Here is a 26,894-nt window from a genome sequence, read left to right on the forward strand (position 1 = left end):
ATTTTGGAGTAACATTTTCCTGCACTGTGATTAAAATTATGATGTTTTGATGGGTAAATTCTGGCAACACTCACCTCTTTTTGACGGTACTTAATGGCCAATTTTAGTCTTGCAAGATCATTTCCACTTTGATCTTCTATGAGGCTATTATCATCTCGGTAATTAAGTATGATTTCTAGTTCTCTGGAGCTTCTTGTCTGATCCAGTAGGTCCTTAGCAAACTGTTTGCACTGTTGTGAAAGTTCCTCATACTCAGACTTGAATTCATTTTCCACCTTGCTCAATTCCTGAAGCTCCCAACTTAGTTGAAAGGCTGTGAGAAAAGGATCTTCACTTGACAGTGCAATGAGAGAAGGGCTAGCCAAGGCCTTGTAGATATTGAGTCTGGAGCGTGAGTGGCGAAGGCTGTCCACATCTGAACTGGAGACACATTCAACACAGTTACAGCGGACCTCATGGGGTCTGGGCACCGAGACTCCTTTCTGAACTAAAAGTTTTATTATCTCATAATTATTTGTGTGGGCTGCCAAGATGATTGGTGTAATGTCCGGAGTGAATTCAGAGAACTGCTTATCAAGGAGTATGGGAGGTACCTAGGAAAAAGAGGAAAGCAGATTTAATGAATATTTATTCATTTGTTCAAACCTGTGAATTTCAGACAGCATGTCATAGAATGTTGAAAAGAGTTCATAAATCTTTTGCCTGTTTTATGTGGAGGGATATAGCTGTTTTTCCAAAAAATTAAGAGGGAATTACAGAAAAATAACTTTCCTATATAATGACACGTTATTCTTTCTTTAATCTGAATTACAACATTTTAGGAATCTTAAATAAGTGGCTATGGAAACTCGCTATTTGGTTACAGCCCTTCTTGCTTCCAACTTAGTTTCTGACTGACAATCTTTGCCTTTCTTTCCCAGATGATGATTTCCTAAATAATTAAGAAATACATTAAAAATAGTTAATTATTTGTTTTAAAACAAATTTTCCTCTATAATAAAAGTATTTTAATTCTTCAGTGTGTGTGTGTGTGTGTGTGTGTGTGTGTGTTATCTTCTGAATTCCTAACATCCAACCAATGATTAAAGATGGCAGCAGACATAGGAGGTCTAGCCTCATGTTTTCTATTTTCATCTATCCCTCTATGGTACATTTTCCAGGGGACAAGATATGCTACATTGCAAATACCATTGTTTTATTAAAAACTAGTGGCCTGGTGTATGAAATTCATGCATGGGGGGACGGGGGTCCCTCAGCCCAGCCTGCACCCTCTCGCAATCTGGGACCTCTGGCTCCTAACTGCTCACCTGCCTGCCAGCCTGTTCTCCCTAATTGCTCTCCCTTGCTGGCCTGATTGTCCTAACTGCTCATCCCTGCTGGCCTTATTGCCCCTAATCGCCTCTGCCTCGGCCCCGCCACCATGGCTTTGTCCGAAAGGACATCTGGAAAGTCGTCCAGAAGTTGTTATCATATTACCCTTTTATTAGTATAGATTAATTTCAGAGAGGGAGGGAAATAGAAACCTCAATGATGAGAGAGAATCATTGATTGGCTGCCTCCTGCACGCCCCACATTGGGGATCAAGCCCACAACCCAGGCCTGTGCTCTGACCAGGAATTGAACTCCGGGCCCTTCAGTCCTCAGGCGGAGGCTCTATCCACTGAACAACACTGGCCAGGGCTACACTTTCCCTTTCTGCTGGGATGTGTTCTGTCTTCTGGAGCTGAAACATTGAAGCTGTCTCACTGGGGCAGTGTGGTGCACTGGACAGCTCAGGGCCGAGTGGAGTGCAGTGGGTTGGACTAGGTGAAGCCCCCTGAAAGCTGGAGAGGGACCTTGTTTAACAGCCACACTGTTTCATGGCTGTGCTGCCTCGCAGTTGAGTGGCCACACTGTTGGGCTGTGCCATAGTTAGCGGGAGTTTACATAACTGAACTGTCTGTACGGATAGCTTCCTCCTCACCACACCCCCAAGCTGGGTGTTCCTCTTAAAGTTGAAGTGACACCAACCACCCTTGGTTGGTAGCCCAATCAACCCCCTTGGAAAGAGAAGTGGGGAATCCTGATTTTAGGTGAATGCTCCAATTTCTTAAGTTGGCAACTAATGCGAACTTTAGATGTTTGGGTCAAGCCAGAGAGGCTGTCAGGCCTAGTGTCCAGGCCACTGGGAAGCCCTGGGCTCAGCCCAGCTGTAAAGGGACCCTAGGTGTCTGGGCAGGTGAAGGGGTTGGGGGGGCGCTTGGGTAATTCTGACATCACCCAATTGTGTTTTTTTTTCTCCACTGATCACAATTTATTATAATCTGTTGGCAGCAAAGATAGATATTAGTTACCAGAACTATGTCTTCATAGAAGTGGACAATATGTAGCCATTCTATGGGGAACTGTGTGCACTTAAGCATCAGCATGATCTTTCAATTTGTTGTGTTTTTTTGTTGTTGTTGTTGTTAATGAAAATAAGCTTTATTACATCAAGTAATAAATACATACAAGATGCAAACAGTATTAGTCACTTTCTTCCAGATGTTTGGATCCACTGATGGGAAAGGCGGAACTGAAATCTACATACATCCTTAGGGGAAATTTCAGGGGTCCTTGTCAGGAAAAGTTCCATAAGATGCTCTTTCTTCTGTATTTATAACTTGTCCATTTTAAAGATCAACTTCAAAGTACTAATATTCATGCAAATGCTTAAGCAAAAAAAAAAAAAGTTACATTGAGCAGAATTTATACTGTGTGGCTAACAGGCACTGGCTACTAAAGCGCTGCCTCAGGACTCACTGAAACAAACCCTCAGAGTTGGATCAGCTCAGAAGAGAGACATAAAGAACCATGTGAGGAACAGAAATATATCCCGAAGAGAAACACCAGTATCTGCAAGGCCAACTACAGTTTGCTGTGATAGGTAACTGACACGCATCATGTAAATCAATGCTTTAAAAAAAAACACACACAAAATGCCCTGGGTAGTTCCTAACTAATATGTAAATCTAATAACTGCAAAAATCTCTTCTCCATCTTAACGATGGGAGGTTCAGAGCCTGATGAACCACGGGAGGGGCACGGGGAGGAGAAACCAAGTTGTTACCATTTTGAAACCAAGTTTCATCTGAAGGGGGGCAGGGGGAAATGAGCTGTCACTTCTTGGAAGAAGATGGAAAGCTTTTCACGCTGACTCAGGGGCTAGGACCTGGTGTTCCGCTTCATCTCGGCCAAGTACTCCCGAATCAGCCCTGTCGTGTGGCTGATGCCTCGTTTCAGTCTCTCCATCACGCTCTTGCTGCCCCTGTACATGGGTCTGACCTCCTTCCCCAGCTCTTTGATAATTGCCAACAGCTCAGCATATTTTCTCTGGGAACCTGGCTGTTCTCTGTTCCCTACGTGTAGCCTAGAGATGGTGGTCCTAGTCACTCAGCAGCTGGCGGTACTGGGAGGACGTTGCCATGTTGGTGGAAGGCAGGTGGACGCTCCCAGTGGCATTGAGGGAAGCGGTGGACATGTGTGTGGTCAAGTTAGGTTCGTAAGACATTCCCCCCCAACTCCCCGCCCCGTCGCGGTTGGTCCTGGCATCCGTGCACCCATCCAAGTGCCTGCTGAGCTCCCGCACAATTTTTGTTGTTGACAGCTTGGGCCGCACTGGCAAATATGGCTGTCCCTCACCCTGACACCACCGCAGTATCATGATCTTTCAGTTTCTTGATGTTCTGCTTGTGCTGCTCAATTTCTTTCTGCACACGCTCAATCTCCTTTTTATGATGAGTGATTTCTTCATGTTGTTTCTTCAAGGCTTACAGCTGTTCTTTAGTCTACTTTCTGAAGTATCGTTCCTCTTCAGCCTTCTCTTTTTTTTTGCAAAGGCCCCACCGGCTTCCCTGATCGCGCCTGCCTGGGAGCTGAAATTAGCTGACTGTTCGCAGCCAAGGCCTCCAGCTTTCATGGCCCTCACTCCTCACACTCCTAGCCTCAGTCATGCTGCCGACAGGGAGACTGCCATGGTTGTCAGTGCTGCGCAGCTCCAGACCCACCCCACTTGGTTTTAAATGCAAATCACCTTGGACAGGCCTTGAAGGTCTTTTTTTCCTTCTGTCTGCTCACATTCATGTCTGTTGGTGCCTGGTCTGTCCTCTTCAGATTCAACCTGCAGGACTACTAAGGGAGCCAGTCTAAGGGAGGGGAAGCAGCCTCAGTGCCCGAGGCCAAGTTCCAGGAGGCCGGCAGTGCTGTTGGGATCATGCTGGCAGCACTGGTCCATTGGCACCTTGACTGTCCTCTTGAGATTGACCCCGCAGGACTACTAAGGGAGCCATTTCCCAGTTACGCCCCACCCGTTGCTGTGCGCAACCTCCTCCTGTACAGTCCTGACCCATTACGGTTTCCCGGCCTAATTTGCATTATATATATATATATTTGCATTATATATATATATATGCATTATATATATATATATATATATATATATATATATATATATATATATATTAGTGGCCCTGTGCATGAAATTCGTGCATGGGGGAGGGTATGTTCCTCAGCCTGGCCTGCACCCTCTCCAATTTGGGACCCCTAGAAGGATGTCCTACTGCCAGTTTACAGGGATTGGGCCTAAACCGGCAGTCGGACATCCCTCTCGCAATCCAGGACTGCCGGCTCCTAACCACTCACCTGCCTGCCTGCCTGCCTGATTGCCTCTAACCACTCTGCCTGCCAGTCTGCTTGCTCCCAACTGCCTCCTGCCAGCCTGATCACTCCAAACTGCCCACCCCCGCTGGCCTGCTCGCCCCTACCTTCCCTCCCCACTGGCCTGCTCATCCCCAACTGTTCCCCTGCTGGCCTGCTCACTCCAAACTGCCCCCCCCCTGCTGTCCTGATCACCTCCAACTGACCCCCACTGGTGGCCTGCTTGTCCCCAACTGGCCCCCCTGCTGGTTTGCTTACCCCCAATGGCCCTGCCCCCCACCTGCCTGATCACCCACAACTGCCCTCCCCTCTTGGCCTCTAACTGCCTCTACCTCGGCCCCGCCACCATGGCTTTGTCCAGAAGAACATCTGGAAGGTCTCCCAGTCTAATTAGCATATTACCCTTTTATTAGTATAGATGAATTATTTTATAGAATGGGCATTTTATTACAGATGGTTTCCCATGGCATTTTTTCTAAAGAAGTAAAAATTACTTTAAAAAATGTTTCAGGAAGACTTTGAGAAATTTACCGTATCTGCTTTACTTCCAAGAAAGTTGTCACTTTTATGCCAGAGTGAGAATTATTTGTATGCTTTGTATGTCAGCATTGGGCCACTGTGACTGGGGGGCACTTAGCTTGACTTAAGAGTAATTATCTTGCTCACTGGCTGGGAGGGAGGGTGTGTGGCAGAGGAGATAAATACTCGGTTCTGGATTATTCATAGATTGCTGACTTTCTGGATTGATTGTGCAAGCCCCTCCTTTTATTGATGTCCACCTTCTATTGACAGACATCTACCCTGGTAGAGAAATGAGATGAAACTCTCTTTTCATTGTAAAAAGCATTTGAATTCCTAAGGTGTGATAAGGCCTCCCAATCATCCACAGTCAAGGTACACGTTTTCATGGAGGATGTTCTCACTCTTGAATAAATCAAAACAATTTTTTCTTTTAATTTAAACTTTCTTCTATAACTGTTTCCTTGTTACTTAAAAGCTAGTTTTTTTGAAACTACTTCCAAATCTTTTCAAGCTGTATATGTCCTTGGAATGAATTTATAAATTAGAATTGAGAGCAGCCAGTGTGACTCAATGGTTTAGCATCAACCTATGAACCAGGAAGTCATGGTTTGATTCCAGGTCAGGCCACATGCCCAGGTTGTGGGCTTGATCCCCAGTATGGGGCTATAGGAGGCAGACGATCAATGATTCTCTCTCATCATTGATTTTTCTTTTCTTTTTCTAATATATTTTATTGTTTTTTTACAGAGAGGAAGGGAGAGGGATAGAGAGTTAGAAACATAGATGAGAGAGAAACATTGATCAGCTGCCTCCTGCACACCTCCTACTGGGGATGTGCCCGCAACCAAGATACATGCCCTTGACTGGAATCGAACCTGGGACCCTTCAGTCCGCAGGCCAACGCTCTATCCATTGAGCCAAACCAGTTTGGCCCACTGTCTGTTTTAATTTGTCTGTTCTTTTTGACTCTGTCATATGCTCAAACTTCAGTGGAAGTCATGAGAACCTATTATTTTTGCCTGCTCCCTCCTTTACTTTGGAAATATTTTTTTTTACTCAGAGGGACCTTAACTTTGATGTAAGGGATTGTTTCCAGTTGCCAACTGTTTTCTTCCTTGCCAAGTAAGAGAGTTGTTGTAAACTCTTCAGTGATGCCTTCCACAGGATATTTGCAGATGTGGTTGGGAAAAGTCATTTCATCCCCAACCTTTGCATCTCAGGTGCTGAGGTGCTGGGGGTGCCATGACGATCACGGGGAAGCAGGACAGCCCGCACCCCCGACCCTCGGGTGGTCCGGGGATGCGGGCTGGCCTGCGCCAGGGCTCTCTCTCCCTCCGATCGCCATGGCGATCATGGGGAAGCAGGCCAGCTGGCACCCCCGGCCTGGGGATCCGGGGGTGCCGGCTGGCCTGTGCCCGGCCTCTCGCTCCCTCTGATCCACAATGCGATCACCGGCCGCAGGCAGCCCGCACCCCCGGCCTGGGGTTGTTGCCTCTCCTGCCGCCAGGCTTTCCAATGGTGATCACCTGCTGGGGGGTGGGCAAAGGGGGCCGGCAGGACCACCTTTGCCCGCCCCCCAGTTCTTGCCTGTCGCCTGGGTTTCCAATACCATTCGCCTCTGTATGTGCCTATGTATGCAAATTAACCGCCATCTTTATTGGCAGTTAACCGCCATCTTGGGTGGCAGTTAATTTGCATATCGCCCTGATTAGCCAATTGGAAGCATGTTGGAGGTATGGTTAATTACCATGTTTGTCTATTATTAGATAGGAGATTATATATATATATATATATATATAATTAGAGGCCTGGTGCATGAAAATTCATGCACTGGTCCCTCAGCTCAGCCTGCTCCCTCTCACAATCCAGGAGCCTTCAGGGGTGGGAGGCGAACTGGCAATCAGGGGAAGGCGATGCCCCCATCACACCTCTGCTGCTGCCACTGCCGGCAGCACAAGCCATGGCCAGCTCTGGTTACCTGAGCCTGGGGCAGGCCTGGATGGCTGGGAAGCTGCCATCCAAGGCTTGCCTGCACCTTGGGCCAGCCCTGGGAGGTTGGGGGACTGAGGGAACTAGGGGACTCCAGAGGCCTTGCCGCACGCCTGCTGCCACAGTGGGGCTGAGGGGATTGGGTGCTGCCATCATGTGGCTGTGGGCGCCACCATCTTTGAGGGTTGGGCAGTCAATTAGCATATTTCCTCCTATTGGCTGTGGGCACCACCATCTTTGCAATGGCATGAGTGTCAATTAGCATATTCCCTCTTTATTAGATAGGATAAACAATTGCTCCCTAGTAAATCAGGTCACTAGTGTGTTTACACATAATTTCCTTTGGGTTATATATACTGTAGAAATGGTAATGAGGAAAATAATTTAATAGGCACTATTTAGTAAGCATTTTCTACCTACATTAACCCTCCCCATTGATTATTCACATATTATACATATGTTCCCTCAGAAAGTAAGTGAAAGGCCTGCTCTTTGAACCCAGGTCCACTTGTCTGACATCCAATTCTGTATGTCTTACATTACACCATGCTGTTGTACAATTTTTGGTTTAATATTTCTCCCTGCTGGCAAAAAGTTACAGTGTCATCTGTGAAAATAAAAGTTACATAAGGATAAGTTAAGCAGGAATAACAGAAAAAAAATGATACATGTCACATTAAAATATGCTGCTGGTAAAATATGAAGAAAATAGGATCAAAAGGAAAAGAAGCATGCAGAAAACACCACTAATAGTAAACTTCAATTCTACTACTTTTAAGTAGAGGTGTAGGGTTTACATGTGAATAATTAAACCTACATGCTTTTATTTCATCTGGCCATTTAGAATATCAATTTGTTTTATAAGAAACATTATATAAAGATATAAAGATTTGAAATATATGCAATTAGTTGATAAAAATAGCAACAACCACGATTTTTAAAATGCACTAATAAAGGAAACGGTATTGCCTTGTGAGATAGTATGTTTCATTTAAATAGGGTCAATACATACTGCATTATTTTTAAGTAATCTTTCATTTTAAAGATAACGTTAACTATTAATTTAGTTATATATTTACTACAAAGAGAAAGAAATCCTTTAAATAAAACCAAACAAGAGTTCATCTATAACTATACACTAAGTATTTGCTATGGCAGACATTTAGTAAAATCAAAACTATTAAGTAACCCCACTGGTGTTGCTCAGTGGTTGAGCATTGACACAAGAACCAAGAGATCCCAGGTTTGATGGTTTGACTCCCAGTCAGGGCACTCACACAGGTTGTGGGCTCAATCCCCAGTAGGGGGAGTGCAGGAGGCAGTCAATTGATGTTTCTCTCTCATCATCTCTCTCTCATTGATGCTTCTATCTCTCTATCCCTCTCCCTTCCTGTCTCACTGAAATCAACAAAAACATTAAAAACTACAAGTAAATAAGTTCCTATAGTAAATTTAGATTTAAATGACAGATGTAATTTAATGGGATTTTCTGAATTCAGTATAATTTCACCATAGTTTTCCATATATTTTTAAAGTGTCAACAATTCATTAACCATAAAATGTTACTTTGAAAAACTTACAGGATGTTTTATCAAAAACATTATAAAATGGCCATATTGAAAAGCATATGTTTTTAACACACAACAACCTAAAATCTATGGGAAACAGAAAAAGCAGTCCTGAAAGTGAAGTCCATAGCATTATAAGCCTAGCTCAAGAAGCAAAAAAACAACAACAAATAAACAAAAACTCAAATAAACAATCTAACTCTACCCTTAAAAGAACTACAGAAAGAACAACAAGAAAAGCCCAGAGTAAGTAGAAGGAAGGAAATAAATGACCTAAAGACTAAAAATAATAGTAATACAAAAGATCAAGGAAACCATGAGTGGGTTCTTTGAAAAGATAAACAAAATTGATGAACCTCTAACCAGAATCATTAAAAAAAGAGAGAGGACCCAAATAAATAAAATCAGAAATGAAAGAGGATAAGTTATAACTTACTTTACAGTAATACAAAGAATTGTACGAAAATACTATGAACAACTATATGCCAACAAATTGGACAACCTGGGTAAAATGGACAAATTCCTAGAAACATACAATTTTCCAAAACTCAATCAGGAAGAGTCAGAAACCTGAATAGGACTATAACTACTATGAAATTGAAACAGCAATAACAAAGCTTAGAGCAAACAAAAGTTCTGGACTAGATGGCTTCACCGGCAAATTTTACCAAACATTCAAATAAAAACTAACACCTATCCATCTCAAACTGTTCCAAAATTTTAAGAGGAGAGTATACTTCCAAGCTCTTATTAGGATAGTAGAGGCCCAGTGCACAAAAATTTGTGCACTCAGGGGGGAGGGGGTCCCTCAGCCCGGCCTGTGCCCTCTCTCAGTCTGGGACTCCTCAGGGGATGACCACCTGCTGGCTTAGGCCAGCTCCCCAGGGCATTTGGCCTAAGCTGGCAATCAGACATCCCTCTGGCAGCCCGGCAGCCCTCGGGGGATGTCCACTTGCCAACGGGGAGCAGACCTAAGCTGCAGTCAGACATCCTTAGTGCTGCTGAGGAGGCAGGAGAGGCTCCCACCACCACCGCTGTACTGGCAACCATCAGCCTGGCTGTGGCTGAGCAGAGCTCCCCCATGTGGGAACACACTGACCACCAGAGGGCAGCTCCTGCATTGAATGTCTGCCCCCTGGTGGTCAGTGTGTGTCATAGTGACCAGTCATTCCCAGTCTTTCTGCTGTTAGGGTCAGTTTGAATATTACCCTTTTTCTATATAGGATAGAGGCCTGGTGCCCAGGTGGGGGCCAGATGGTTTTCCCTGAAGGATGTCCCAGATCAGGGTGGGGTCCCGCTTCGGTGCCTGGCCAGCCTGGGTGAGGGGCTGAGGGCCGTTTTCAGGCTGGCCGGTGACTAAAGCTCCCAGCCTCTTCTTTTTTTTTTTAATTCTGGGATTTATTTGCCTTCTATAATTGAAACTTTGTTGCCATCACTGGAGCTGAGAGCTGGCTCTTGCTCGCTCCAGCTCTGAGGCCACGGCCTGCTGAAAGCAGGTATCTGGGGTTTGTTTAGCTTCTATAATTGAAACTTTGTTGCTTTCGGAGCTCAGAGCTGGGCTGCGGCAGGGGGGCAACCTTGGCTTCCTCCATCACTGGAGCAAGCAAGCCTCCTGCTCGCTTAAGCTGTGTGGCTGCCGGCTGCCATCTTTGTTGGCAGTTAATTTGCATATGGCCCTGATTAGCCAATGGGAAGCATAGCGAAGGTATGGTCAATTATCCTTTTTGTCTTTTATTAGATACGATTATTAGGAATAATATCTTAATTCCAAAAACAGATAAAAATATTTCAACACAATAAAATTATAGGCCAGTACCCTTAATGAACACAGATGCTAAATTCCTCAACAAAATATTTTCAAATCAATCCAGCAATACATTAAAAGATCACACACCATGATCAAGGGGGATTTATTCTGGGGATGCAAGCTTGGTAGAGTATTAAAAAAATTGTACATCACATAAACAAAATGAAAGATTAAAAATATATAATCCTATCAATAGATAAAGAAAAATCCAGCAGGCACTTATGATAAAAATTAGAGTGCCGGTGCACGGATTCATGCACCAGTGGGGTCCCTTGGCCTGGCCTGCAGGATCAGCCAAAACCAGCAGTCCTACATCCCCAAGGGATGTAGTAGTGCTGAAGGGGCAGGTTGCCAGGGAGGAGCCCGAGCCCAGACAAGGGCACCTAGCAGCTCCCGCTCATCCCAGACCCACTGTGCCTGTTTCAACCACTGCTTGGTAGGCTCACTGCAGCTCCGCTGTAGTCTTCACGTGCTGTCTTTGGGTGATACTGTTGTGCCCATGACCGAGAAGCATCCACAGGCTCACGCCCAGTCAGTCCCGATGCCAGTCCCGATCCCAGTCCCTCTCCAGATGGGGGAAGGGCACGCAGGGAAGTGTCTGTGGGAAAGGCTCACCCTGCCGAAGCTGCGCTCACCAGCCATGAGCCCAGCATCTGGTGCCTATTGTCAGCTGAGCAGCATGCCCACTGTGGGAGCACACTGACCAACATGGGGTAGCTCCTGTGTCTGCCCTCTGGTGGTCAGTGCACATCATAGCTACTTATTGACCAGTCACTTAGGCCTTTGTGTGTGTGTATATATATATATATACAGACTAGAGGCCTGGTGCACAAAATTTATGCAGGGGTGGTGCCCTCAGCCTAGCCTGGACCCTCTTCAATCCAGAACCCCTTGGGGGATGTCCAACTGCCGGTTTAAGCCCAATCTCACAGGGATCAGGCCTAAACTGGCAGTCGGACAGACCTCTCATAATCCAAGACCACTGTCTCCTAACTGCTCACCTGCCTGCCTGCCTGATCACCCCTTACTGCCCCCCCCCCCCCGCAGGCCTGGTCTCCCCCAACTTCCCCCCCCCCCCGCCAGCCCAGTCACCCCTCACTGCCCCCCTCTGCCAGCCTGGTCACCCCTCACTGCCTCCTGCCTGCTGGCCTGGTCACCGCTAACTGCCCCCCCTGCTGGCCTGGTCACCCCACGCAGCCTGTTCAGTGTCTGTTCAGTTGTTTCGGTTGCGACAGTTGCTTAGGCTTTTATATACAGATTCTCAGCAAAGTGAGACTAGAGGGACCATACCTCAACCTAAAATAAAGTCCATATATGAAAAAACTTACAGCTAACATCATACTCAATGGGCAAAAACTAAAAGCATTTCCCCTAATATCAGGAAGAAGATAGGGATGCCTGCTTTTACCACTCTTTTTCAAAATAATACTTGAAGTCCTAGCCACAGCAATCAGAAAAGAAGAAGAAATAACTCTCATCCAAATTGGAAAGGAGGAAATAAAACTGTCATAAAGATGACATGATATTGTACATAGGTAACCCCAAAGACTCCACCAAACAACTACTAGATCTAATAATGAATTTGGTAAAGTAGCAGGATACAAAATTAATATTCAGAAATCAGTGGCATTTTTATATACTAACAATGAACTATCAGAAAGAGAAACAGAAAACAATTACCGTTACTATTGCAACAAAAAAAATAAGGTACCTAGGAATAAATGTAACAAGGAGGTAAAAGAACCTGTACTCAGAAAACTGTATGACATTAGAGAAGGAAACTGAGGAAGATACAAGTAAGTGGAAACAATACTGTGTTCATGGATTGGAACATCATTAAAATGTTCATACTTCCCAAAGCAATCTATAGATTCAATGCAATCTCCATTAAAATATCAAATGGTATATTACACAGAACTAGAGCAAATATTCCAAACATTTATATAGAACCATAAAGACCCTGAAGAGCACCAGAAATCTTGAGAAAGAAGAAAAAGATGGAGGTATCAAAATACATAATCAAACTATACCACATGGTCATTGTAATAAAAACAGCCTGATACTGACATAAGAACAGGAATATAGTTCAAAGGAACAGAACAGAGAGCCAAGAAATCTACCCACATTTATTTTATTCTTTAAATATATATATTTTTATTGATTTCAGAGGAGAAGGGAGAGGGAGAGAGTGATAGAGACATCAATAATGAGAGAGAATCATTGATTGGCTGCCTCCTGCACACTCCCCAATGGGGATCAAACCTGTAACCTGGGAATGTGCCTTAACCGGGAATCAAACTGCAACCTCCTAGTTCATAGGTCCACGCTCAATCACTGAGCCATGCCAGGTTGGCCAACCCACATTTCTATGGTCAATTAATATTTGAAAAAGTAGACAAGAGCATACAATGCAATAATGACAGACTTTTCAATAAATCGTGTTGGGAAAATTGAACAGGTACATGCAAAAAATGAAACTAGACCACCAACTTTCACCATATACAAGAATAAACTCAAAATGGATAAAAGAATTAAATGTAAGTTGCAAAACCATAAAAATATTAGAAGAAAATATAGGCAGTAAAATCTCAGACATCTCTCACAGCAATATTTTTGCCAATATACCTGCCAGGGCAAGCACAAACAAAATAAACAAATGGGACCACATCAAACTAAAAAGCTCCTGCACAGCTAAGGGAACCATCAACCAAATGAAAAGGGGACTCACTGTATGGGAGAATATGTTTGCCAATGATATGTCTGATAAGGGGTTAATTTCCAAAATATATAAAGCACTTATAAAACCTAACACCCAAAAAACAAACAATCCAAATAAAAATTTGGCAAAGGACCTGAATAGACCACTTCTCCAAAGAGGACATATGGATAGCCAATAGACATATGAATAAATGATTAATGTCACTAGTTATCAGAGAGATGCAAATTATAAACCACAATGAAAAATCACCTCACACCTGCTGGAATGGCTACCATCATTAAATCAACAAACAAGTATTGGCAAAAATGTGGAGAAAAAAAAATCCTTGTGTACTGTTGGTGGGAATGCAGACTAGTTAAGTCTCTGTAAAAAACAATGTGGAGTTTCCTCAAAAAAATTAAAAATGAAACTGCCTTTTGTCCCACTTCTAGGAATCTCACTTCTAGGAATATATCCTACGAGTCCTGAAACACCAATTCAAAAGAATATATGCACCACTATGTTCATTGCAGCATTATTTACAATAGCCAATATCTGGAAACAGCCCAAATGCCCATCAGTAGATGAGTGGATAAAAAACCGTGGTACATTTACACAATGGAATGCTATGTGACTGTAAAAAAGGAGGATCTCATACCTTCTTCAGATAGCATGGGTGGACCTGAAGATTATTATGCTAAGCAAAATAAGCCAGACAGAAAAATACAAATACCATATGATCTCACTTATATGTGTAATATAATGAACAAAATAAACTGACAAACAAAATAGAACCAGAGGCATGAATATATGAAACAAACTGACATGTGTCAGAAGGGAGTGTGAAGGTGGGTACTGGATGAAAGAAGGTGAAGAGATCAACTAAAGAACATATATGCATAGCCTGCAAACACAGACAACAGTGTGGTGATGACCAGAGGAAGGGAGTTTGGGGTTTAGGTTGAGGTTGGTAAAAAAATGTGTGGGAGGTAGACATCTGTAACAGTGTCAACAATAAGTTTTTGAAAAGGAAATACATTTTTCAGAAAAAAGGTCAGTGTCATAATATTAGAGATATTATTAATTGATTAAAATATATGAGAATATACCAAGAATAAATATTCTGTTTATGATTTTTAAGTCTAAATAAATCATTGTGAATTTATAATTATTAATACATGAATTATTTTAAATTTATTTTTATAATAATTTGAATTTTGTTGAATAATTATTACATGGTAATATTTTATAGGACCAACCAAATATATTCAATAATGATTTATTGATCAATAAATAACTAATTTTAAAATTACATAGTTTTAATCATTGTAGCATTTCTTTTTACTCTTACATAATTTATATGCTGTCTTTACTACATATTGCAATGTAAGGAATAAAAGGCTTTATCTTAAACAGTTAATAGAATGAAAGCCTTAGCAAGATAAAAAGGGGCCATTGGGTTTTATAATAGTAATATAATATATAAACAATTCTAAATAATGACAAAATATGTCTTCAATTTCTTCCCTCCACTACTGCAAAGGTGATTGTTCTAAAATATTGACTTCTTCAAATAATTTATTTTGTTAAAATACTACCATGACTTAAAAATCTTTGTAATTCAATAATGCATTCACACTTCAATCAACAAATATTTATTGAATCTATTGTCTGGCAAAGTATTATAGTTTCATAATTGAGAAAAATAAAGATGAAACAGTCCATATCCTCAAAGAGATGAGTAACATTTTGACAGAAAGCTAGAACACACATTTCCCATCTCTCCATTAAATGAATTCAAATGTAAAAGGCCTGTGGCCGAATGCCGTAATGACCAAAGACAAGTTCTGGTGTGCAGTAGAGGTGCACACAGGTGGGTGGGCCTGCCAGTGCAATGAGGTGAGCACAAGTGGGCAGGGCTGCGAATGCAGTGGGACTGCGGGCGTGTGGGCAGGGCATGCGTGGGTGGGCAGGGCCATGCAATTTCACGCACTGGGCTTCTAGTTTACTATAAACCCGATACCATAAAGATACTGTGTGAAATACACTGAAAAATAAGAAACAAGCCCTAAACAGTTTGGCTCAGTGGATAGTGCATTGGCCCCAGACTGAAGGGTCCCAGGTTCAATTCTAGTCAAGGGCACATATCTTGACTTCAGGCTTGATCTCTGCCCTGGCCGGGGTGTGTGCCTGTGGGAGGCAACCAATCGATGTGTCTCTTCACACTGATGTTTCTCTCTCTGTCTCCTCATCTCCCTTCCACTCTCTAAAAAAATCAATGGAAAAATATCCTCAGGTGAAGATTAACAATGACAAAAATAAGAATCAAGTGTTTTCCAATGTTATGTCAGATGTTTAACAACACCTTGAGGTGGGGCCGGGAAGCTTTTCTGTGCCACGTTGCTGTCTGACAAATGTGTCTGTTAGAAACCCGCACACTTTCATGGAGGGAGAGGGGCTTCCGGCCTGGGACCCATGGGTGAGACTGTAGGGTAAGCCTTTCCAGGGCGCGTGTCAATCGTCCATGCGGCCAGGACTCTGGTGGAAGGGGAGGGCAGTGGAGGGGCCTGCAGGGCTGTGAAGGATTGCACGGTGCAGGTGGCTGGAGAGCAGGCTCCTCCCAGGCACCTCGAGACACTGGCAGCCCCACAGGGCGAAGCCCACATGTCCCCCCAGATATGCTGTGGACCAACTGCTGTTCTGTTAACATATGGAAAGGCCTGTGCCCACCAGCACGTGAGCGACATGCGAACACTGCACAGGGCCCACCAGGATGTGAGCAACATGCGAACACTGCACAGGGCTGCTGCTCAGATGGAGGCGGCGCATTGCCCTCCAGGCGGGTTGGGCCTTTCATGACTGCACTACTGTGGACGCATCCAACTGCTGTAGCTTCCATTCTACTGTATTCCAGCCCAGCCTATTTTTAATAAACTTTGTATGTATTTAAGTGAAAAAAAAAAAACAAAGAACGATAGCTACTTCCTGCCAGAGTAGTAAATCATTCCTTTGTCTAGTCTAGCATATCCACACTGTATAAACATATTAATAAGGTATTTTGACAGAGTGAGACCACATTCACATAACTTTTATTATAGTATATTGTTATAATCATTCTATTTTATCATTAGCTATTGTTGTTAATCGCTTTCATGTCTAATTTATAAATTAAACTTTATTATAGTATACTAGGGGCTCAGTGCATGAATTCGTGCACCTTGAAAGGAACTGTGGGCCTTGTGGATGAGGTAGGCACAGGGGCAGGTCTTGGCCCACCCTCCATGCCCCCGCCTGGCCCCTCCTGCTGTGGCCTTTGGTCCCCTGTCTGTTGGCAGCCCCGCTCCCACTGCAGCCACCACCACTCCTATGCACTGATGGTGCTGGCCCTACTCACACCCGCTGATGGCGCAGAGCAATTGGGGCAAGCGCTAGCAGTGGGTGTGAGTGGTGGCTGCTGCCCCAATTGCCCCTCAGGAGCAGGGGGAGGTGGAGAAGCCCTCAGGAGCAATCAGGGCTGGAAGTCACCACTTGCACCTGCTGACAGCGTGGAACGATAGGGACTGGCTCCAGCACTGGCAGTGGGTGCGAGCAGGCCAGCACAGGCAGAAGGGGCAAGCACTGAGCAGGACTGCAGCACACAAGAATGAAGAATTTTCAGTAACTACCAGAGACTCGCCCTGATGACAGTGACTAGCATCCCATCTTGGTCCAGCGCCCCCGCTCACCTGCTCCACTATAGACCATATAATATAAGAATTATTTGCTAACCAACTTTTTTCAGTGTTAACAAGAATTTGGTATTTTGCAACATTTTACATTCTTTAACAATAGCAAACAGTTGACATATTGGGAGTAAAAAACTGCTGATTCAAACAGTTTTCTTGGAAATGTTAGAATATTTGGGATGATATTCCTTTTCCACTTAAGTAAAGTCTCTAGCTGATAGTGTGCATCTTGTTCTATAATCTATTAATTTTTACTGCATGTAAAGGGGAGTGCCATTTCTATAGGATAAAGTTATGGAATCAGAGTTCTGGGCTGTCCAATTAGCAATTGAATCAAGCTCAAATGACAAAAACAATCAAAGAAGGTGAAACAATGTAGGACAAAGAGACCCTTCAGTTTTTTGCGCTTGAGAACTAATGTATCTCAAAAAAAATTTTTTTTAAATGTCACACCCATATCCCCACCACTACCCTGTTTTAATTTGCTAACTTTCTCTGCCTCTCCTTTTCAATAATCCTTTTATTACAACCTTTCACATACAACAACATGATCTTTGGAGTGTATCTACACTAATAAAAGACAAACATGCAAATTGACCGTACATTTGCTACACCTTCAGCCACGCCCAACAGCCAATCAGAGCAACTATATGCAAATTAACCCAACCAAGATGGCGGCTGGCAGTCACGGAGCTTGAGCAAGCAGGAGGCTTGGTTGTCCCAATAATGGAGGAAGCCAAGCTTCCCGGCCGGCTCTGAGCGCCACTCAAAGCAACAAAGTTTCAATTGTAGAAGGTAAATAAACCCCAGACACCTGCTTTCAGCTGGTCGTGGCCACGGAGCTGGAGCGAGCAGGAAGTTTGGTTGCCCCTGGCGATGGAGGAAGCCAAGCCTCCTTCTGGCCCACGCTGGCCGGCTCTGAGCTCCTCTCAAGGCTACAAAATTTCAATTATAGAAGATAAATAAATCCCAGAAAAAGAAAAAAGAAAAAAGGAGAGGCTGGGAACTTCCATCGCTGGGGGGGCTTGGCCTGCCTGAAAACGGTCCTCGGATCCTCACCCAGACTGGCCAGGCACCCCAGTGGGGACCCCCCACCCTAAAGGGGGTGTGACCAGCCTGCAAACACCCATCAGCCCCTCACCCAGGCTGGCCAGGCAACCCAGTGGGACCCCCACCCTGATCGGGGACACCCTTCAGGGCAAACCATCCAGCCCCCACCCATGCACCAGGCCTCTATCCTATATAGTAAAAGATTAATATGCAAACTGACCCTAAGAGCAGAAAGACTGGGAATGACTGGTCACTATGACACACACTGACCACCAGGGGGCAGACATTCAATGCAGGAGCTGCCCTCTGGTGGTCAGTGTGCTCCCACAGGGGAAGCTCTGCTCAGCCACAAGCCAGGCTGATGGCTGCCAGTACAGCGGTGGTGGTGGGAGCCTCTCCTGCCTCCTCAGCAGCGCTAAGGATGTCCGACTGCAGCATAGGCTTGCTCCCTGCTGACAAGTGGACATCCCCCAAAGGCTGCCGGGCTGCCAGAGGGATGTCTGACTGTCAGCTTAGGACCAATCCCCTGGGGAGCAGGCCTAAGCCATCAGGTGGTCATCTCCCGAGGGGTCCCAGACTGTGAGAGGGCACAGGCTGAACTGAGGGACCCCCCAAGTGCACAAATTTTTGTGCACTGGGCCTCTAGCCTAATCTAATAATAGACAAACATGGTAATTAACCATACCTCTGACACGCTTCCCATTGGCTAATCAGGGCGATATGCTAATTAACTGCCAACTAAGATGGTGGTTAACCGCCAACAAAGATGGTGGCTAATTTGCATACTGCAGGCTGAGTAGGACAGCGCAAGCTGCCATCCAGGGCCCCGTGTGTGACCTGGGTGTGGGCGGGGCATGGGGCGAAGGCAAGCAGTGCCGATGGCCTGCTGGAGCCCTCACCCGCCTACCAGAGACAGGGGGCCCACTCCTGTGTGCAACCCTGGGGCGGGTGGGGGATCAGCAGCATCCCTTGCCTTAGCATGAGCCCCGCCCACCTGCCAGGAACCAGCCAGCCCAGGTCCAGGAAGGTGGGAGGCGGCCCTGGAGCGGTGGAGCCACCGGGGCTCTCCCCGCTGTCCATGCTTCATGAATCCCAAGTTTCTGCGGAAGCGATGGCTGCAGGACACAGAGCGGGAGACACGGGAGCAGGCAGAGTGCTGCTCGGGCTTGACAAAGGGCACCAGTGTGGAGATCTCCCCAGCGGGCAGTGGCTCCCCCTGCTGCCGGGGATATCTCCTCTGCACCAGTGCCCTCTGTCAAGCCCGAGGGGCACTCAGCCTGCTCCTCTGTCTCCCGCTCTGTGTCCTGCAGCTGCTGCCTCTGTGGAAACTTGGGATTCATGTAGAGCGGGTGGTGGAGAGGTGGAGGCACCTAAGAAGTCCCCAGCCACTGGCGCCAGGAGCTGGGAACTTTGTGCCGGGCGCTCCGACGAGGCTGGTGGCAGGGGGAATCTGGGACTCTGGCCACCACCGCTGCCGCCCCCCAGCTGGCTCTGGGCGCTTGGCGCGCTGGCTACTGCTTCTGCTTTGGCTGCTGGAAGCTCCACTGCTGCTTGGGGTCCAGGCGCAGGAGGCTGGCCAGGGTCCTGGGCCAGGTCAGCAGCCCCCACCGCCGCCGCCTCAGTAGCAACAGAGCAGGCAGCAATACAATGGTGAGCGGGGCCTGAGCCCTGCCTGCCCATCGGGGACATAGGGCCCTCTCAGAGAGAGAGAGAGAGAGAGAGAGAAAGAGAGAGAGAGGAAAGAGAGAGGTGGAATTTGGCACCCCACATCCCTCCCTGATTAACCACTGTGATTCCAAGCCAACGAGGGCTGCATTCAGGCTGCAGCTCCAGGTCCCTCATCCCCACCCCAGGCCTGAGACCACAGTGCTGGGCATGGGCACCCAGGGGTTCGGGAATGCAGCACGAGGGGGCCAGCACGACATTGGGGGGGGGTCTGTGTTTACACCACCAAGTTCCCCACTTCGGCCCTGGCCTGCATCCCTCCTTCTTCCCCTCAGAGGCCCAGCTCCTGCCTACATGCTTGCTGGGCAGGCCCAACTGCACCAGGGAGTGAGCCATGGAGATCAGGATGGCCACTTCCTGGGATGGGATGGCCAAACCACAGGGATTCATGAGGGCAATGAGGCCCATGGGGCATGCACAGCCCTCCGGCGGTGGGGGTGGCCGGCCAAGCCGAGTCTGGCTTCAGTGGGGCCAGTGGGAGCCGGAGGCCACCCCAATCCCCACAGGTCCTGGGTAGACTGTGGCTCAGTGAAGACCAGTATCTCCATGCATGGTGCCCAGGGGCGGCTGTGAGCTGCTGCAAGCCCACCCTACGTTTCAGGGAGGGGAAGAAGGCTCACAGCCACCAGCACCCTGGGCTCTACCGCCTGGCCTGTGCTTCAGCCTGCCAGGTTGGCAGGGTCCAGAGCAGGTGAGCTCTTCCCTTCCCCCAGTGGTAGAACAGGGAGGAGTGGACTGGGTGCAGGGAGGGGACCTCAGCTGGGATCCTCCTGGTGTGGGCCCTGGCAGGGGCCAGTGCAGAACTACCAGGGCAGAGTTGCTTCGGTGTCTTGGTGAAGTTTTCAAGTGACCCAAAGAGGAAACCTGAGAGGGGAAAGGCCGGGAGGCATGAATTGCCAGCACTTTAGCCACTTGAAAATAGCTCCACTTGGAATGTGAGGCAGTTGTATGTTCAGCTGAGAAGTGAGGGGGCTGAACTCCACCATCGCTGGGCTCCTGTCAGTCCAAGGCCCAAGCGTCCACCATGACAAGGAAAGAGCAGAGCGAGGGGCCCGGAGGAAGGGAGGACAATTGAAGAAAACTGTGTCTAGACTTTCTCCAGCCCTCTCCTATCTGCTGCCTAAAAGAGCCCCAGGTCCAGCCACAGTTCTGTCTCTACCTTTTAGTCCCCTATTCTCCAACCACAGAGGAAAGAAATAAGGAAGGAGTCTGTGCTGCCTTCAGAAAGTATCTATATACCTGATAGGCCAGTTGCCTTCCACAGAGGGAGGCCAGACAGTGGCTTAGGCCTGCTTCCCACAGGGACATCAGTAGGACATCCTGTGAGGGCTCCCAGACTTAGAGAGGGCAGGCTGGGTTGAGGGATGCCCACTGAGTGCACAAATTTTTGTGCACCGGGCCTCTAGTCCTATATAATAAAAGCTTAGGTGGTGTCACACGATGTTGTCACAATATGGCCACTACAAGATAGCCACCCCCACATCATTACAAGATGGGCACTACAAGATACCTGCCCCCACGTCATCACAAGATAGCCACCACAAATGGTCACCACAAGATGGCCAGCAGGGGAGAGCAGTTGGGGGTGACCAGGCTGGCAGGGGAGGGCAGTTGAGAGCCATCAGGCCTGCAGAGAAGGGCAGTTGGGGGCGAAATCAGGCCTGCAGGGGAGGACGAGATCAGGCCTGCAGGGGAGGGCAGTTGGGTGTGACTAGGCCTGCAGGGCAGGGCATTTGGGGGTGATCAGGCTGGCAGGGGAGGGCAGTTGGGGGCAATCAGGCCAGCAGGGGAGCAGCTAGGTGATAAACAGGCCAGCAGGAAATCACTTAGAGGGCAATTAGGCAGGCAGGCAAGCAAGCAGTTAGGAGCCAGATGTCCCTGATTGTGAGCAGGGTCCCAGATTGGAGAGGGTGCAGGCTGGGCTGAGGGATACCTGCCCCTCGTGCATGAATTTCATGCTCTGGGCCTCTAGTCTATATATATAAAAGGCTAAGTGACCAGCTGATTGGTCAACTGGCTGGTAGCTATGACATGCACTGTCCACCAGGGGGAAGATGCTCAATGCAGGAGCTGCCAAGCAACAGCAACTTTGCAGAGTGCCCTCTAGACTCCGGGACCCCTCAGGGGATGTTGGACTGCCGGTTTCAGCCTGATCCCCACAAGTCAGGCTGAGGGACCCCACCTGCAGGAGGGATCCTGCTCACTCTGCAGATGCCCTTTGAGCCACAGCACCATCTCAGGTGTGGCCAGACATGGAGGGACCAAGGGAAATTGGCTCCCAGTGTGTCCAGCCCATCTCACCCAGTTTCGCTCTGCCAGCCACCTTCTAATTAATTTCCTTTCAATGTACAGGAATCCGTGCTCTGGGCCTCTAGTATAGACATAAATTCCCGTTTTCTCCCTAGGTGGCTGGTACATTTAGCTCATTCCAAGTAAATTTTCCAGGTTTACAGATTTTCAGCTACTCAAACAAAGTAGAAAAAAATATCCACTAAGTCTTATAATAATCAATTCACATGAATGTCTTTCATTTAATCAACAAATAATTACTAGATATGAGCAATATGCAAGGAAATGTGGTAAAAAAAAATGTGCTTTATGCCCTCAAGTAGCATAAATTAAAAATCTTTCTCTCTCTCTCTCTCTCTCTCTCTCTCTCTCTCTCTCTCTCTCACACACACACACACACACTCATAGTATAATATTATAGAAATGAATTTTAGCATAAGAACTCAGTAAATTCCCTAAAGAGAGTATGAATAAAAGTAAAAGGGAAATTAATTTAGAGAGGAAAGCTTATATTTCCTAGGTAGAATTAGAAAATGATTTGAGGAAGAGTTTACATTTAAGCGTGGCTGGAACTATTAGTGATATAGAAAAGTTATAGGAAACTGACAGCCACAAGAAGAAAATATGAAAGATGGATTCAAAGTAAAGCTTTCTTTAGAGTATGATATAAGTCATATAAATAAAGGTAAATAATGGAAAAATACCTCAATATATATTAGGGAAAGTTTTGCATAGCATTATTTTGTAGAAATTGATGGAGTCATAGAAGAATTTAAACAGAAATGTAGTAAGATACTTCTTAAGTATTAGAATTAAGCTAGCATATTTTGATTAGTGAATTAAAAATTAGAATGGTTGGAGGCAGATTAAAATGCCCAGTAACTAATGCAGTCGGAAGTAGAGTTCCAGCAATGGAAATGTGATCACACTCTGTCAAGTAGGCCAGACAGAGAGAAAGCAGAAGTATGGAGTATAATAATTCAAAGCGAAAGTGTCAGAGAACTTGCGAGGATCCAGTTCAGATGCCCTGGGATATCTTGGAGTTCAGTGTCCACTTGTTTGGGAAGAAACACTGAACATTAATGAAACTAAAAAAAAGGTTACATTGCAGAAGAATGTAATGGAATTTGCCAGGCCTAGCACTAAAAGGAGACTTTCAGAGAAGTCCCAAATCCATTTAGGACCAATTACCCTACCCCTTTCTTCTGTCCTTTAGATGGCTATGAATAAGGGTTGGTAAAGGGTCATGTCTTACCAAACTTGTAGGTGAGAGTTCCATCTCAAACCACCTCCTGCCATGGAAAATGGACAATACTGAAGCCATTAATAGGGCAGCAAATAGCTGCAACTCAGGGAGTCTCGTTTGCTCATCTCCTGCAGCTGATATATTTTTTTCAGTCTGTTGTCAAATTCACTACCTATTCAGAAATTTTACTATCTATTCAGAAATCTAAATGAGTCTAAAATGTAAGGCATTTGACCTCAGAAACATTTAGAAAATCTAGAAAAATGGACTTTATCTTCCTTTATCAGGTTTCATTTTCAAACCAGTGTATTTCCTACCTTAATCCTTCTCATTTGCTTTATTCAATATCTTCAATATGCAACTCTTCCTCTTTTCTTTGTTGTTCCAATTTCACAAGTGAAGAACACACTTTTAACATTAAAATAAATAAATAAGTTACAGTGGTTTCTTAGTAACTATTAAATAAAAGTTATTTTGATAGAAAATTTTGTTTATTAAAATTTTCATTTAGTATATTTAAGGACAGATGTGAATGTCATGACCATAACCCTGTATAGATAAAAATCACACTATACTTGACTTATTTTTTAAAATATATTTTATTGATTTTTTATGGAGAGGAAGGGAGAGGGACAGAAAGTTAGAAACATCGATGAGTGTACAGTTGCCTCCTGTACACTCCCCACAACCAAGGTGCATGCCCTTGACCAGAATCAAACCTGGGACCCTTGAGTCCTCAGGCCGACGCTCTATCCACTGAGCCAAGCCGGTTAGGGCTTGACTTATTTTAACAGATGTAAAATCTATAGACGTAAATAAAGCTTTATACCCAGGCAAACAGATATGCATGAAAATATATACTAGCATTACAAATAAACAAGCAACACACACCCAATTATTTAAAAAAAATAAATTTCAGTGATTGAGTTACATATTTATTTCACTAAGTAAACCACAACTAAGTAGAAGAGGTGATTAAAAGAGGATCTTGAAGCCAAATAAGTGTTCCTGGTTTTAATATTTTGTAGCTGGAAACTTGTTCTGGATTTTATTCTGTCCAAACAGTGTGAATGAATATTTATTTAATGAATTTTTCTCAACCTGACAATAACATTAGTTGTATTACTAACTAAATTATTTTCATGTCACATAACATTAAAAATGACTGACATACACAAGGAATATATTAACTCAAAACTGATTACTTTTCTCAGAATTAATCCAAATGCTTTACCTTGAAGTGACTCGGTACCATTCTGCTGCATATATTTTAAATCTAGAGTGTGATATTTTACTCAAATATTGAAAAACTTTAAGAGAGAAATTCCTTCTGGAGTAACATTCATTCAGTTTAAGAGTATTGATTCTCTTAAATTCAACATTTATTACAGTGAGTTTGTATAAATTGAATAAAATAAATTTATTTACAGTATATCCTAAATTTTTAAGATTAAGTAGATTTATAACCTAATCTGGCCTTACCCTTAATTAGCTATATTACCATGTGAAAATCTTTTATTATCTCTGTCATATGAGAAAGAATATATCTTCTAACATGGAATTTTTATTATTCAAAAAACCTTTGTTATACTCTACTTGATAGCACAATAATAGAATATTTATGAGACTTTTATTAATTGCTTCAATAAAAAATTATTAAGTTCATTCATTTTGTTTTTAATTTCTTTTAAAAATATTTTTATTGATTTCAGAAAGGAAAGGAGAGAGAGAGAAACATCAATGATGAGAGAGAATCATTAATTGGCTGCCTTCTGCACTCCCCCTACCAGAGATTGAGCCCACAGCCTGGGCATGTGCCCTGACCAGGAATAGAACCATCACCTCCTGGTTCATAAGCTGACATTCAACCACTGAGTCACACCAGCCGGGCTTGCTTTTAATTTCAATGTTAGTTATATAATGTATATATACTAACATGTACCTCTCTTATACATAAGACTGACTTTCTAATTCAAACCAACATAAGAAAGTTTTAGCTTAGAAGTATATTTTAAAATTCACTTATTATCAGTAATTTAAAACTTGAAATACATACACACACACACGCTAACACAAACACATACACATGCACAATGAACTGGTTGCTATGTGAATGAATGAATAAATGAATGAACAAATGGATGGATAAATGAATGGTTAGGTTACAATCTTATCTTAGAAAAGTCAAATTTATTCTTTTAGGCCTAAACTGCTGCCTGGAAAGACTACTAGTAAACAGAAGGCAAAATTCTACTTGTGCAGAAAAAGGAATGCCCTCTTGTCTTAGCTTAGAGCTAATGATTTACCAGTATGATCACAGATAATGTATAAGAGCAAATAGTTTTGTGCCTTTCACTGCTCTAAGGGCTGATATTTAAAGATATTAATAGTTTGATCTCACATCTAATGAAACCTTAATCCAGAAAATAATTATAAAAACAGCTCAAAATGAATTAGCCACCAATTAATGCATATGACTCTAATCAGAGGTCCTTAAATTTTCATGTGCCACAGACTTCTTTGGAAATATGAAGCAGTCTGTGGATCCTTATTTAGAAAGAATATTTCTAAACATAAATGCATAGTATTACAGTAAAAAAAGGTATTTAAATATATTTTAAAGCAAATGTGAAGCAGTAAACATATAGAGTTCTCTATTAGTGCATTAAATACAAATATCTACTGGCAAGTAATTAGACTAATTTTAAAGTAATGATAAATATACAAGTATATCAGATATATGGTAAAACAGTGTTATGATACTAAAACATCTATGATTTCTACTATTGACAAAGACATAAGAATTGCTAACAAGAAGGGGTTTTTTTTTTGCCTATGTTCAGAATTAAATAAACTCATATATTCAGTTCAAAATTTAGTAAAATAAGATGTAATTTTCTGATGCTAGTTCACAATTTCTTTGAGTTTTATCTATTGCATTTAAGAAATTCTTCAGGTCTGATTAAATTGGAATTGGGAAACTTATATGAGAATTTTAACTAGAAAGCACTTAGCAGAGACTTGTTTTCTAGGACAGACAACTAGAGAATTACAAAGACTTTCTGGAAAATAAATATATAGTATTAATTTTGAAATTTAAAAATACTTTCATCTTTATTAAAAGCTAGAATTTTCTATAATTATAAATTTCAAGTAGAACAATATCAAGTAGAACAAATATGTCACAACACATACACACGCACACACACAAATATTTACTTTGTGAGGGAAAATTTTAGATATTTGGGAAAAGACCCAGAAGACTTATTATGTAAAAAAATTATAGTTAAGAAGAAAATAAAAAACAGATAGTGAAAATTTTTTCAAATAAATGATTCATAAATCAGGCAACATTTTCCTATTCTAAGAAAATGTTGGGTCTGTAGACTGAGAAGGTCTTTGACTGAAATAATGAAAACAATGGTATATGCATAGAAGCAACCTGGTGATATCCCAAATTAGCAAAATTTTTTTAGAAAGATTAAGAATGCAAAGTTACCAGTTATATAGAATAAGTGAGTAAGAATGGAAAAGCAACTGATATTATTTTTTTTTATTTTTCCTCATTAAAATATGCAAGATAGTAAAATTGCATCAATAG

At 43.9% G+C, this 26,894-nt stretch overlaps 1 protein-coding gene and 1 pseudogene across 2 annotated transcripts in view; both read right to left on the reverse strand.

The window, feature by feature from the left end:
• The window catches only part of TRPC4 (transient receptor potential cation channel subfamily C member 4), a 312,640-nt gene that overhangs the window by 269,721 nt on the left and 16,025 nt on the right, over positions 1-26,894 (reverse strand). Inside the window, exon 2 of the mRNA XM_081083501.1 lies at positions 75-593. Coding sequence (XP_080939627.1) covers positions 75-593 — 519 coding nt within the window. The remainder of the gene's footprint in view (positions 1-74; positions 594-26,894) is intronic.
• On the reverse strand, positions 3,184-3,529 carry LOC308513435 (cyclin-dependent kinase 2-associated protein 1-like; annotated as a pseudogene). The gene has a single exon. The product of its transcript is annotated as a cyclin-dependent kinase 2-associated protein 1-like (transcript).

Source organism: Myotis nattereri, assembly GCF_964212035.1.
Source record: "Myotis nattereri genome assembly, chromosome: 2".
Lineage (NCBI taxonomy): Eukaryota > Metazoa > Chordata > Mammalia > Chiroptera > Vespertilionidae > Myotis > Myotis nattereri.